The sequence below is a fragment of the Saccostrea cucullata genome, unplaced genomic scaffold (genome assembly GCF_032062105.1).
Source record: "Saccostrea cucullata isolate Sc308-1 unplaced genomic scaffold, CSIRO_AGI_Scuc_v1 ctg1220, whole genome shotgun sequence".
Taxonomy (NCBI): domain Eukaryota; kingdom Metazoa; phylum Mollusca; class Bivalvia; order Ostreida; family Ostreidae; genus Saccostrea; species Saccostrea cuccullata.
Window position 1 is genome coordinate 244535 of NW_026931211.1, and position 12273 is coordinate 256807.

At 36.1% G+C, this 12273-nt stretch overlaps 3 protein-coding genes across 4 annotated transcripts; 2 read left to right on the forward strand and 1 right to left on the reverse strand.

Moving 5' to 3' along the window:
* The first annotated feature begins 524 nt into the window (after positions 1 to 524).
* LOC134231830 (uncharacterized) lies at positions 525 to 3028 on the forward strand. The gene is made up of 4 exons (XM_062713806.1): positions 525 to 1174; positions 1346 to 1563; positions 1953 to 2132; positions 2504 to 3028. Exons 1-4 carry the CDS (start codon positions 748 to 750, stop codon positions 2744 to 2746), a joined length of 1068 nt encoding a protein of 355 aa, XP_062569790.1. The 5' UTR covers positions 525 to 747; the 3' UTR covers positions 2747 to 3028.
* A 541-nt stretch (positions 3029 to 3569) lies between these two features.
* On the reverse strand, positions 3570 to 8784 carry LOC134231831 (ATP-dependent DNA helicase PIF1-like). Its single transcript, XM_062713807.1, has 10 exons — positions 8077 to 8784; positions 7806 to 7895; positions 7204 to 7357; positions 6848 to 6962; positions 6479 to 6585; positions 5946 to 6085; positions 5539 to 5645; positions 4531 to 4618; positions 4179 to 4324; positions 3570 to 3802 (listed from the first exon to the last, which is right to left on the reverse strand). Exons 1-10 carry the CDS (start codon positions 8774 to 8776, stop codon positions 3587 to 3589), a joined length of 1863 nt encoding a protein of 620 aa, XP_062569791.1. The 5' UTR covers positions 8777 to 8784; the 3' UTR covers positions 3570 to 3586.
* Positions 8785 to 9366: 582 nt separating this feature from the next.
* Positions 9367 to 11623, forward strand: LOC134231832 (tetratricopeptide repeat protein 33-like). Of its 2 annotated transcripts, none has more exons than XM_062713808.1 (5): positions 9367 to 9439; positions 9877 to 10096; positions 10497 to 10578; positions 10748 to 10879; positions 11095 to 11623. In XM_062713808.1, exons 2-5 carry the CDS (start codon positions 9882 to 9884, stop codon positions 11605 to 11607), a joined length of 942 nt encoding a protein of 313 aa, XP_062569792.1. In that variant the 5' UTR covers positions 9367 to 9439; positions 9877 to 9881; the 3' UTR covers positions 11608 to 11623. The 2 variants fall into 2 exon arrangements, with proteins under 2 accessions (XP_062569792.1, XP_062569793.1); XM_062713809.1 differs by having other exon boundaries at positions 9425 to 9443.
* The last annotated feature ends 650 nt before the right edge of the window (positions 11624 to 12273 follow it).

The window sequence follows — 12273 nt, forward strand, 5'->3', positions numbered from 1 at the left end:
ATTCTCAAAACATGGTTCTAAGTTTAATTGTTATTTATCGAGAGACTTAATTATGACCCACTTTCTCTTTTCGTTTTGCGTACACGACGTGTAATTTATGAATTACTTCCCTTTTTGTCGCCAGATTATTACGACAGATTTTTGTGCTACATGTACATGTATTTCCATTATATAACATTTGATTATCAAACACGCAGTATATTGAAATTGTCGAATTATCTAAAATATTAATTTTAAAAGAAAGAATTTTAGAAGGATTCTGTCCCGCAAAAAAAAAAATGCTACACATGGAAAAAAACGGCTTCGTTTTACAATGTCGTTGGAAAACACATACTAAGTACAGGTAATACACTCAGGTAACATCCTGTGTATATAGGTAGTATACACAAGTCAGCGTCGTTCCCTCGGGGCTTCTCAGCCGCTTCGATTAAGCTCCACCCCACACCAAATTTACCTGAGGAAAACCGTACGGTTGAAAACCTCGGCCTTTAACATAATTAAAAGTCTTATTTATTATACTTGGAAATACCCACTGTTAATCACATGTAGTATTAAAACATTCTCAGGTAATTGAACCCCTTCCATAATGAATACGTATATATAACTGATAAAGATGTACCCGGCCTTGTTATCAGTAATCTACAATTGATCGTTGATCAGTTAATCATCACTTCCGTTGCACATATATACGTCCATTGCCATGTTATCATATTAAGAGTGGAAGACATTTTACACAACTCTTAAATCATGTTTCAAATGAATCTCACGGCCTTTATGGCGATGGAACCTGTGGACAAGCTGTACCTCGGTTTGGGACTGCTGACGTCATTAACGTCATTGCTCGCGTGCCTGACGCTGTTCGTCGCCTTCTGCTGTATTCCCGCCATTAGGAACAGGGCACGATACATCGTTCTATGTATCGTGATATCGAACGCAGGCGCTAGTATCGGCACCTTGATGTCAGTGGCTGTCAAACTAGGTTATCCGGAAGTGTCGTGGAGATCACATCCGGTCTGCGAGTCAGCAGCCGCCATAAGAGTTTTGTTCCAGATCAGTGGCTACCTATGGACCTCCACGCTGGCTCTCCATCTTTGTTTCGAGACATGGAAGAAAAAATTGTCAATCGCTCCGTCCATGACGTGGCCTGCACACTGCATCTGCTGGGGATTTCCAAGTAAGCGAAACTGTGTCTTCGTAACGGACATTATTGAAGACTTTCCTAATTACACACACGTAAAATTCAAATAAAACTCTGACACCATTCTTTTGTAAAGTTTCCGAAATTATTTTTTCACCATCAGTTGGTCGAATAAGCAAACTTGGTCTTCTGTTCTTCTTTTATTAGCGGCCATCATGGCCACGCTGGTGGCGCTTGATGTATTGGGATCAGACATCGGAAGTAAGCCCGGGCACGTGCGGCCGCCCTGGTGTTTGGTGGACCGCCAGATCTCCGACTACAACACGTTCGCCATTTTGGCGGGAATGGGATGGCGCATGGCGGCCCTCATCTTCTGCTCCATAGTTTACGTTCTGCTACAGTTCAAGTCACTCAAATTGAAAACAGTAAGTACAAGGCAAAAATCTTATTATATTTGAAATTCTCTTTACACAAAAATGGAATGTTCGATCTTTCGTCGTCAGTGTGGTTCTGAATTGTAGTGGTGAATGGATCCATCGGAAAATTCCTATAGAGACAAATTCCCATCAGGCTGTGGACTATCAAACAAAATTTTCGAAAAAAAAACTATTTCTTTTGGGGTTCTTTGTTGTGTTGTTAAAAAACAATGCGACAATGCCGCAGTAATTGTGTCTTATTGTAAATTTTTAATTTACCAGGATGGCAATAAATTCAAAATTTACAGGACAACTGGATTGCCAACTAGTAAATTGTGCCCCATCTGTATTGTTATTCATGTTTAAATGGACAATTTCAGTGCAATTTATATTATTAGCCAAAACCACAGCAGCCGGAGAGGCGACAGGAGGGGGAAGAGCATCAGAAGCCCGCGGAAAATCCTAATCGACAACTGCGCCATCTATTGATGGTCTTTGTTCTGATGAATATCTGGGGAGGCTGGCACTACCTGATCTCACAGTATCGTAATGACGTGGACGTTATGGTGGGACTGGAGGTAAAATCCAAAACAAACGGTGACAAAATTGACCGGTATATAGTACCTATAATGTGCTGAAATATGAACGTGCAACATTACAATGAACTTTGTTATTTTGAGAAAATAAATTATGAAAAAGAATTAAGATTAAATTTGATAAACTACATTTACTATGATGGCAAAAAATTCTCAGATCGTGCTGTGAGCTAGAAAATTGTGAACTCTACTCTTTGTATGGCCTTTTCATTTGTTTTGCTTGAAAATATTTTCTTTCAACAAGTTAACTGTTGTAAGACTATACTCAAATTATTTTTTCTGCATCCGTCGTAACATGGTACGATATGTGAGATACTGAGATAGCATGTTTGAGAATACCGTTTTTATTGCAGGTTGTGTGTGACAACATACAGGGCTTTGTCAACACGGGATTCTTTTTTCTGTTTATAAGACAAGTGCGCAAGGCCATGAGGAAGCTTTGCTGTCAAAGCTTCTGTAAGTGCTGCTGTAAACGTCTCCGGGATGCTAATGTGTCACTTCCGGTAGAGATGGAACAGCTGAGAGAAGAGAGTGGTGACCACGCCCTCTTACTCGAGGCCGAAGACGACCGCGTGCACTTTACCAAAGAACCCTGACACATGAGAATCTCAGAACGTGACCAGAATAAAAAACCTAAGGGAGATAATTCCCACAACGTCAGCTAGAGATCCTACGGTCACTAACCATTGCAGACTGCGTGTGAAAGTAAACAATGTAGTAATATCAGAATATTTTATGAACCCCAGCTATAAATGAATCGCCATTAAAAATTCAGCATTCATAAAACGTTTTTATGTCATACTATAGAAATGTTATAAAACAGAGAATATTTAGTGTGTGTTTTATGGATTTATTTTATGATTTTTGTCATGCAATAAAAAAATATTGTAAAAAATAAAAACATATATTTTCACCATGTTAAATTACTTCTATAAATCATACCACAATTCTGCATTGACATGTATCAATATAAGAAATAAATTATGTATTCTATAATAAAGACATTCCCAGTTTAGACTAGGAGTTGGAACAGGAAAGTCACAAACCTAAAATTTTGTGTGATGCATTAATTTCTCATATAAACACTGTAGAAATGATCAGAACTAGTTTCCCATTATCTGCAGTAAGCTTGTCATGATATTTAACGGTAAGTTTGTAAAGGGCTATTTCAATGACAGACTACAATATATCTGAGATCAGAAATACATGTATTTGTCATGTTAATATATTTCACAATTTACACATGAACATAATGCATGCTGGTCTCTCATCTAATACTGTTTCTGCACCATGAGACTTGTCAAAAATTTGTACTTAGACCAACAGTCACCTTCATTCTGATAGAGACTTCACCAACAATCACCTAATGGTATATATTTATCACTTGTAGCAGACTTAACAGTCACCTAATTAATAATGGTCTGTATCACTTGAGTTCAACAACAGTCACCTATAGTTGTCTGCATCATTTTCCGGGTCAGTTCCAGTTTGTGATAGAACCTGAGGACATCTGAATTAGCATGGACACAGGATCGGTCGAAGTCCAGTATCCTCAATCCCTGCAGACTCTTGGCGCGGGACAGGGCTACGTACGTCTGTCCAGCCTCAAACACTTTAGACAGAGACATCTCCACACAATCCAGTGTCATCCCCTGAAACCAGAAATAGGAGACACATAGGTTTCAATGCTCACATGGCTTTGAAGACTGGGGTATATGTTTAACACCCCCCCCCCCCCCATTTCAAAAGGCATGTTGGGTTCTCAAGTTTGGACAATGATCAATTTTAAATATCTTTTTTTCAATAAGGTATGTAAAGCAAATGCACATTTTTTAAACATGTATTTTGTATGAATATTGAGAATTCACCTGAGATTTGTGCAGAGATATTATAAAGTCATGTGAGATGTGTGTATAAATAATGTGAACTTGCTTGAGATTTTAGAATGAATATTGTGAACTCATCTGAGACTTGTGTTTGGATATTGTGAACTCACTTGAGATTTGTGTATTGATATATAAAACATACCTGTGACTTGTGTATGGATATGGCCCATGCCAACTTGAGAGGAAGCTGTTTTCTGTTGATGTAAACTGTTCCAGACAACTTGAACGTCCATCTTACTGGCCATATCACTTCCTCTTCTCCAGAAACAAACTTCACCACAGGATAATCTGTTGTTGTAAAAATACACACTTGTATATTAACTCAATAAGGAGTCTTGCTTATGTTATAATTTTTATTTATAAATGAATAATGCATGCAATAGAAACATTAAAATTTTCTATATACTAGTACTTTGAATATAATATCAGAGATAAAGATTATTTGACAAAAGTAGCCCTGATAAGAGTGACATTATTTGGTTCGACCTACGTACCTTGGTTCTTTTTATCAAATCCAACAACGACCCCCCGAGCTCCATTCACCAGTCCCCTCTGAACCTCCAGATTTTTGGCCAACATCACCTAAAATGTGATAATGTCAAATCTGAACCACAGATATAGTAGATTTTTTTTTTACTTACCTCTCATTGTACTCCTATACAATTATAGCGTTCATTTCCATGAAAAGTTTAAGCTACTGGGTTACAGAGACTTAGTCTAAAAATTTCCTGCATTCTTTATCAAGAAAATAATTAAACATTTACAAAACTACAACGGCATATTCGTGCCATTTTAACAATGTAGAATTTTTTTTTTAAATCGTTTGTACGATTTAATAAATCGTTTGTACAATTTAACAAATCGTTTGTACAATTTAATAAATCGTTTGTACAATTTGTTTATTAAATCGTTTGTACAAATTATTAAATCGTTTATACGATTTTTTAAAATAGTTTGTACGATTTTTAAAAATCGTTTGAACAATTTAAGAAACCGTTAGTACGATTTTTAAAAATAGTTTGTACGATTTAGGAAAATGTTTGTATTTTTAAATAAGATGTGTATATTTTCCTTGTATTAGGAGTTATTTATATTTTTGATCTCACCTTTTATGGTTTATCTTTTAAACCACAGCCTAATAGTAACTTGAAATGTTGCATTGTTAATGTGGAAAATATTTAGTATACGCTATGCAATTAATTTATTTTTGATACTTAAGATTTTGATGAAATAATACTTGGTCTGAAACAAATAGTAATGGAGATCGGGGTGTTAATAATCTTTAATGCATTGAATCCTGAGTGTTATGTGTTTGTGTTTATTTGAACCAGACATTGCATCTCATAGATATTCAATATACATGTTGTTTTCTTGTCAAAATATCGACACAAAACAAATAGTTGAGACAAATATTGCGATATTATTTTATAATAATCGTCATACAAAACCGCTTGAAAACAAAAAAAATAAAACCAACTGATAGGAAAAGGTTTACTTTATACCTGAGCACCAACTTTAAGGATGAGTTTCTTTGGGACAGGAGAGAGAACTTCAAGCTGATTTTGATAAACTTCATCTCCATCCAGAGCTACAAATGTCTTCTCGTCACCTGAAATCATAATCACAATGTAAGGCAAAGGAATCCAGCATTATAGAGTTAGTTATCTCCTGAAATCATCAACACAATGTAAGGCAAAGTAGTCCAGCATTATAGAGCTATGATGGTTATCCCTTGAAATCAACAACACAAAATCCTGGTGTGTTGACTTGACATACCCTGTACTTTAGTACAAGAATTTTGACATATCCTGTAGTTTACCCAGATGGTACCAGTTGACTTGACATACTCTGTAGTTTTGTACAAGAATTTTGAAACATCCTGTAGTTAAGTATAAAAAATTTGACCTACCCTGTAGTTTACCCAGATGGTACAGGTTGATTTTGTTGACATCTTCTTTATGGGTACACAGTCTGGTTGCTAGGATACCATTCTTTTGAATGTTGTTTTGTGCGGTCTCTCTCAGTACTTGGTAAGTTTCCTCACTACACCTGGTTATCAACAGAAATGTGATACTGAACCTAGCCTTTGTAGTTCTGATGAATTTACATCAGGCTTTCTTTTCTGTCATTGGTATTTTCGAATTTAATATATTTTGTTAAAAACCTGTCCATGATGAATTACAGAAATCCAAAAGCGATTTACCTAGGGTAAACTAGTTCGTGACGATTAAATTTTGCAATCAAGCCTTCATTGGATCTGTTGTTAAGATTATATAGAGGCAATGACCACAATTCGTGAAAATTTTGTCTCGCTAATAGAGAGTCAATGACTTTCTCGCACACAAATAAAAGTTGGTTTACAGTATATTTTCAAAATTACTTAAAATGTTTCTAAAGTCATTTTAACAATACACACAATAATCGTCTTTAAGCAGCTCTTACTTTCCAAGGCGGACATTCTGTAGAATGTTGATGAAAGACAAATCATTCTGACGACGCACTTCCTTCAGTTCCATGTTGACCTGAATGCACTTAGACCAGGATTTTGCCTACAATAAAAAATAATTATGCATTTTATTTTTAGCACATATTATCTTTTCAGTGAGCTTGATGGGGTAAACAGATCTGAAAAATGTTTCGAAAATTAAGGAAAACTTTTTTTGGGGTAGAATGATAAACATTTCAGTCCAAGCAGAACTAAGTCCACAGGATGTTTTAGTAATATGTAATTTTCATAAATTTTTAATACATTGGTCCACGATCATTGATGCCTGCACTGAGAGCTGTTACAGAGTATGACCTCTGACCTACCTGAAAGCAAAATGTCTTTTTGTCTGTTCCCTTGGTGACAGGAGGCAGCTGTAGAAAGTCCCCACAGATAATCAGCTGAATTCCCCCAAAAGGATTATCATTCTTCCTGACCACTCTGTAATCAAAACAAACATATTCATACAAAAACTTCCTCATCAGTCCAGACCAGAGCTCAGTGTTTTTATCAATCTTAAGTAAATTATATTACAATATACAAATTACATAAAAAATATCCCCTCCCCCCAAAGAAAATAAAGAGAGAAGATCTGAAAAAATTCCCAAACCCTGATTCTGTGTGCCTCTATTGCTTAGAATATGCCCGACATATGTTGACTTCTTATTTCCACCAGTCTTACCGAGCGATTGTCTCGAGTTTATCAAACAATGATCCATCCACCATTGAGATTTCGTCAATAACAAGATGGTGACACTTCCTCCACTGCTGAGCAATCTGTGGTCTCGAGGCTAACTGTACACACTGCTCTAGAGGGGCCGAGCCAGAACCAATGCCTATGGAAAATCACAGCAAAATTTTGAATCATGAAGAATATGTGTAACTTTATTCTTTAGGTTTTGACATGAAAATGTTTATGAAGGGCATCAAAAAATATGTACTGTACATGTATTACACTTTATTGAGCAATATTACTGATAAACGTAGTTTGTTAAAATAAAATTATAAGATTTCACTTTAATTGAAGATTGTAAAGTATATGTTTGTACTCTACAATACCTATCAATTTTTACATCTAATATTTGAAACGCTGCTGTCTTTACTCTTTAAACATGATGAATAAGCAACACATTATATATGAGTTTATATTCAAGATATTATAAGAATTACTACTTGATACTAATGGTAATCAAATTTAAATCAATAAAAATCTTTTTCTGTTCTTTGATCTAACCTCTTATCTTAAGTTGCCAGTATCTTGGCATTGTTCTGTAATCTACAAACCTGCGAAGGCGTGTAATGTGGTTCCCCCGATGTGACAAGCAGCCACTCCAGTGCTGGCCGTGGCGAATGTGTGCTGGGGTGGGAGAGAACCTACAATAGAAAGTAGAAGGGTCTCCTTATACTGATTAACATTTAAATTTGTATTCAAAAATGTAACTTATTACTTTGATGTGATTTCAAATTGTAGACATATATATCCTTGTAATAAACCATTACCATGCTATACTGTAAACTTGATCATTAAGTGATTAGTTGGTTATAAATAATTTACCAATTATTCTCCTCATCAGGAAAGACTTCCCTGTCCCTGCACTTCCAGTGAAAAACACATTCTTTCCTTGGAGTACAGCATCCAGTATTGTATTTTGTTCTTTACTGAGTTTGACAGGCACTGCAATGGCTGACGGATTTAGACTGCTGCACATGAGCTTACTTTTCTGGACAGGTCTGTTTTCTTTGTCATCCTCCAATGATCTTTTCCTTTTCCCAACACTTTTGCCTTTTGGTGTAAAAATGTCAGGTTTTGATTCTAATTCTTTAGCTCTGGCCTCATGGACAGTTTTTAAGTCCTTGACGGTAAGTGGGCTGATTTCTTCGAATGCCTTTGGCACATCAGACAGAAGTTTCTTTCTCTCAGAAATAAAACCTTTCAGCCGTCCACATTCAAACTTGGTACTTAGCAACTTTAGGAAATATATCAACTTATCTGGTGGACAATTACTAATTAACAAGTTCATGTTTTTATCGGGGATTCTGATTGTTGATTTTCCATCTTTTGCAAACTTTTTGTGAATTCTTAATTCTCTGAGTGAAAACTTTAAATCTTTCCTCTGAAGTTCCACCTTAAGTACAACATCTCTGAATTCATTGCGTCCCACTGAGATGAAAATGTTTTTGTGAACGCTGGATTTCTGCACATCTCCAGATTTTGAAAGCTCTTCTACAGTCAGTGTACATTGAAGCCTTTCCATGTTTGTATTTTCCTTTAAAAATATGAATAAATAAATATTTCCACACATATTATAATGACACTTAAAAAAGTGAAAATAAAATTTACAGCACTGAGCAATTACTCACAGCAGGGAGTCAGGGACCTATATACTAGTTATATATGTCCCTGATCAGGCGAATTAATTTGAAAAATTATTTATCAATTCATTCAAAATAAACCTGAATTTGTCCATGAAGACAAATAAATTAGAAAGATATTATAAAATAAATGAAAATATTTTAATTACTTATTATATTTAATAACTACATTGACCCTAAAAGTAAATCTCACGCATGAAACACCTGCTGTCAAATTCCAAAATAAAGAAAATTCAAAATGTTTTCAAAATTGCGTCACTTCCGGATAATAATTTTCGACAAGTCGTCCAAAGAATAAACCTATCAAATTTCATATAACACTGATGATGAAGCTGTATTGTTATTTATTTTTTATCTTATTTCATGAATCAGCTGAATTATTGTTAGCATCTAGGTTTACATGTTATCTTATGAAAAGTTTTGTTTACATAGAATACGAAAGTGAAAGTAGAGAGTTGAAAATAAACATTTCATTTGTAACGTTTGAGGATTTGAAGACTAAGAGAAAGGATGCCCCCTTGATTTGATCTTTGAATTTAGATGTTGTGAGTATGTTCTTTAGAATCATAATATACTAATCAAAATAAATATCACATGCTTGGTTTCTCACCAGCTGAATACATTGCAGATCACATTGTGACCTGTGTGACTGTGTAATTTTGCAAGTATTTAGGCTATAGCAAATAAATAATGCTGGCTGCATATAGGCGCTGATTGGTAAATATATGTTTAAAGCAATATGAAACACCAGAAAAAGAAGCTTATTATTTGAAATTATCATGAAATCAATTTGATCGGTTGATAAAATGTCTACATAGGCTACACGGATAGTTTACGTTTATCACCAGTTAAACACAAGACTCTTCTGGAATGATATTAAACCCCTCATAATTTTAACACCCGTCTGTCTCTTCTGATTATAGTTTTAAATCATGCTTGTTTTGAAAATCTTTCAAATGGAGTTTTCCTTTACCTGTTACAGTTGACATGACATCATTTGGATGGAAGAGGAAACTTGGAGGGAATGTGTCCAAAAAATTGTCTGAGAGTTTCCAGGACGACAGCAGAGATCACCATGACAACCTGGAGGAAGTGGACTGGCTGACCTTGACACCAAAGAGGAAGGTCATCTGTCTGGAGGACAGTCGGGCAAAAAGTGAACGTCTGAAACAGGAAGGAAGTCTCCTGGCCGAATCAGAAAGGTAGGGTGAAGCATGGTACGCACAGATCCAAAGAAGAGTCAAACCTTATGCACATAAGAGATATCACGAGCTAGTTAAGCGTTACAGATATAGAGTCACTCAACACTTGTTGCTGCCTTAAAACTAGACTTAAATGACATGCTCTGTATCATAATTAGATGACATATTACTCTGCCTTCTAATATCCAATATACCCATAGCTGCAAGAACTAGACACCTCTACAGACGGACTGACACAGAATGATGCACTGACACTGATTTATTATTGGTATATTAAGAAAATTCTAAAATAGCATGATAAAAGAAGTAATTAATGAATGTACATGTACCACATTTTTTTTTAAAGATGCTTGCTTGTACTAAACTAAACCTGATTACAAATGTCAGTTTTTGTTTGTAGGTACTGGGAGGCTATTTCTAAGTGGGAGGAAGCGCTAGGACTTAATCCCGACGATGAAGCTCTCCATGAAATGAGGGCTCAGGTCTGTACACTAACTCAAAATCAATGAAAAAAATATTCTATAGAGGTTTGAAATCTTTATTCATGAAGGAAGCTGTTGCATTTAAGTTGAAAATATTTATTTCAATGTGGAACCCTTGCTAGCAATGCCTATATATACACAAGAAACATTCCTCTCTTTATCATGACAGAGTTACCTGCTCCTGAATGAGGTTTACCCAGCAGTCCAAGCTGCTGTAAAGTGTACAGAGGTCAATCCGTTGTGGTGGGTGGGGCACCAGACTCTGGGGCGGGCACAGCTGGGTCTGGGAGATGTCGCAATGGTAAGTACACTTGTACTGGTGTAATATTATAGTTGTAAAAGTAAATGTAGGACTAGAATCATCTGCTGATGAAAAAAGCAGGATTTTAAATTAACACAGGGGCCTCTTTTTCTTTTTTTGTCTTTTTTGTCAGGATAAAATTTGGTCACATGATACGATTTTCAGATAAAATATGCCATTTAAGAAATACTTTTTCTTAGTAATCTGGGTTTCAGGCAGTTAAGAGTTTTTCTCGGGCCGTTCACCTGTACCCTGATGATGAGGAACTCTGGAAGGAGGATCTACTGTGGGCCAAATCACTCCTGGACCAGCAGAGGGTAACACAGGCAGAACAGCCCACAAAGGAGGAGGGCTGTACCCTCACTGAAATCTGTGATCCACCACTCAAAGAGAACTGTACTGTCACTGAAATCTGTGATCCACCCCATAAAGAGAACTCTGCCAACAGTGAAATCTGTGATCCATCCCACAAGTTGACTGCTATCTGTGCGACATATCACAACATAACAAAAGAAATGAGTGATTCATCAGATCAGGTGGATAAAAGCTGTCAACATCCCCAAAAATCAAATGAAAAATGCAGTTCTCTCTCACACAAAAGTAAACATTTATCAGATGAATGTGTTCAAGAAAATGACAGGGACAACTTAGGGGGCTCTGATCAAGTTAAAGAGACTAAAAGAATACCTAACAATTATGTCAGAATGAGACAGTATCTTTCCCATTAAAAGAATAGGAATTCAGTGTTTCTTTTCTTTTGTTTTTAGCTCACCTGAGCCGAAGGCTCAAGTGAGCTTTTCTGATCAAAATTTGTCCGTTGTCTGTCGTTGTTGTCGTCATCGTAAACTTTTCACATTTTCATCTTCTTCTCAAGAACCACTGGGCCAATTTCAACCAACTTGCTACAAAGTATCCTTGGGTAAAGGGGATTCAAATTTGTTCAAATGAAGGGCCATGCCCTTTTCCAAGGGGAGATAATTATGAATTAGAGAAAAATTAATGGCATTTTTAAAAAAACTTCCTCTCAAGAACCATAAGGTCAGGAAAGATGAAACTCATGTGGAATCATCCTCAGGTAGTGTAGATTCAAGTTTGTTCAAATATGACCCCTGGGGGTAGGGTGGGGCCAAAATAGCTGATCAAAGTTTTACGTAGGAATATGTAGGAAAAATCTTTAAAAATCTTCTTCTCAAGAACCATTGAGACAGGAAAGATGAAACTCCTGTGGAATCATCCTCAGGTAGTGTAGATTCAAGTTTGTTCAAATCATGACCCCCGGGGCTAGGGTGGGGCCAAAATGGCCGATCAACGTTTTACATAGAAATATATAGGAAAACTCTTTAAAAATCTTCTTCTCAAGACTCACTAGGCCAGGAAAAATGAAACTCCTGTGG

Bases quoted from the DNA above. Each gene is read 5' to 3' on its own strand.
- LOC134231830 (XM_062713806.1), top strand. From the start codon at position 748: ATGTTTCAAATGAATCTCACGGCCTTTATGGCGATGGAACCTGTGGAC. The intron at 1,175-1,345 runs GTAAGCGAAACT...TTCTTTTATTAG, and splicing joins CATCTGCTGGGGATTTCCAA to CGGCCATCATGGCCACGCTG. The intron at 2,133-2,503 runs GTAAAATCCAAA...TTTTTATTGCAG, and splicing joins ACGTTATGGTGGGACTGGAG to GTTGTGTGTGACAACATACA.
- LOC134231831 (XM_062713807.1), bottom strand. From the start codon at position 8,776: ATGGAAAGGCTTCAATGTACACTGACTGTAGAAGAGCTTTCAAAATCT. The intron at 7,896-8,076 runs GTAAATTATTTA...TTTCTATTGTAG, and splicing joins CCTGATGAGGAGAATAATTG to GTTCTCTCCCACCCCAGCAC. The intron at 6,586-6,847 runs GTAGGTCAGAGG...TTTTTATTGTAG, and splicing joins AAAAGACATTTTGCTTTCAG to GCAAAATCCTGGTCTAAGTG.
- LOC134231832 (XM_062713808.1), top strand. From the start codon at position 9,882: ATGACATCATTTGGATGGAAGAGGAAACTTGGAGGGAATGTGTCCAAA. The intron at 10,579-10,747 runs GTCTGTACACTA...TTATCATGACAG, and splicing joins TCCATGAAATGAGGGCTCAG to AGTTACCTGCTCCTGAATGA. The intron at 10,880-11,094 runs GTAAGTACACTT...TCTGGGTTTCAG, and splicing joins GTCTGGGAGATGTCGCAATG to GCAGTTAAGAGTTTTTCTCG.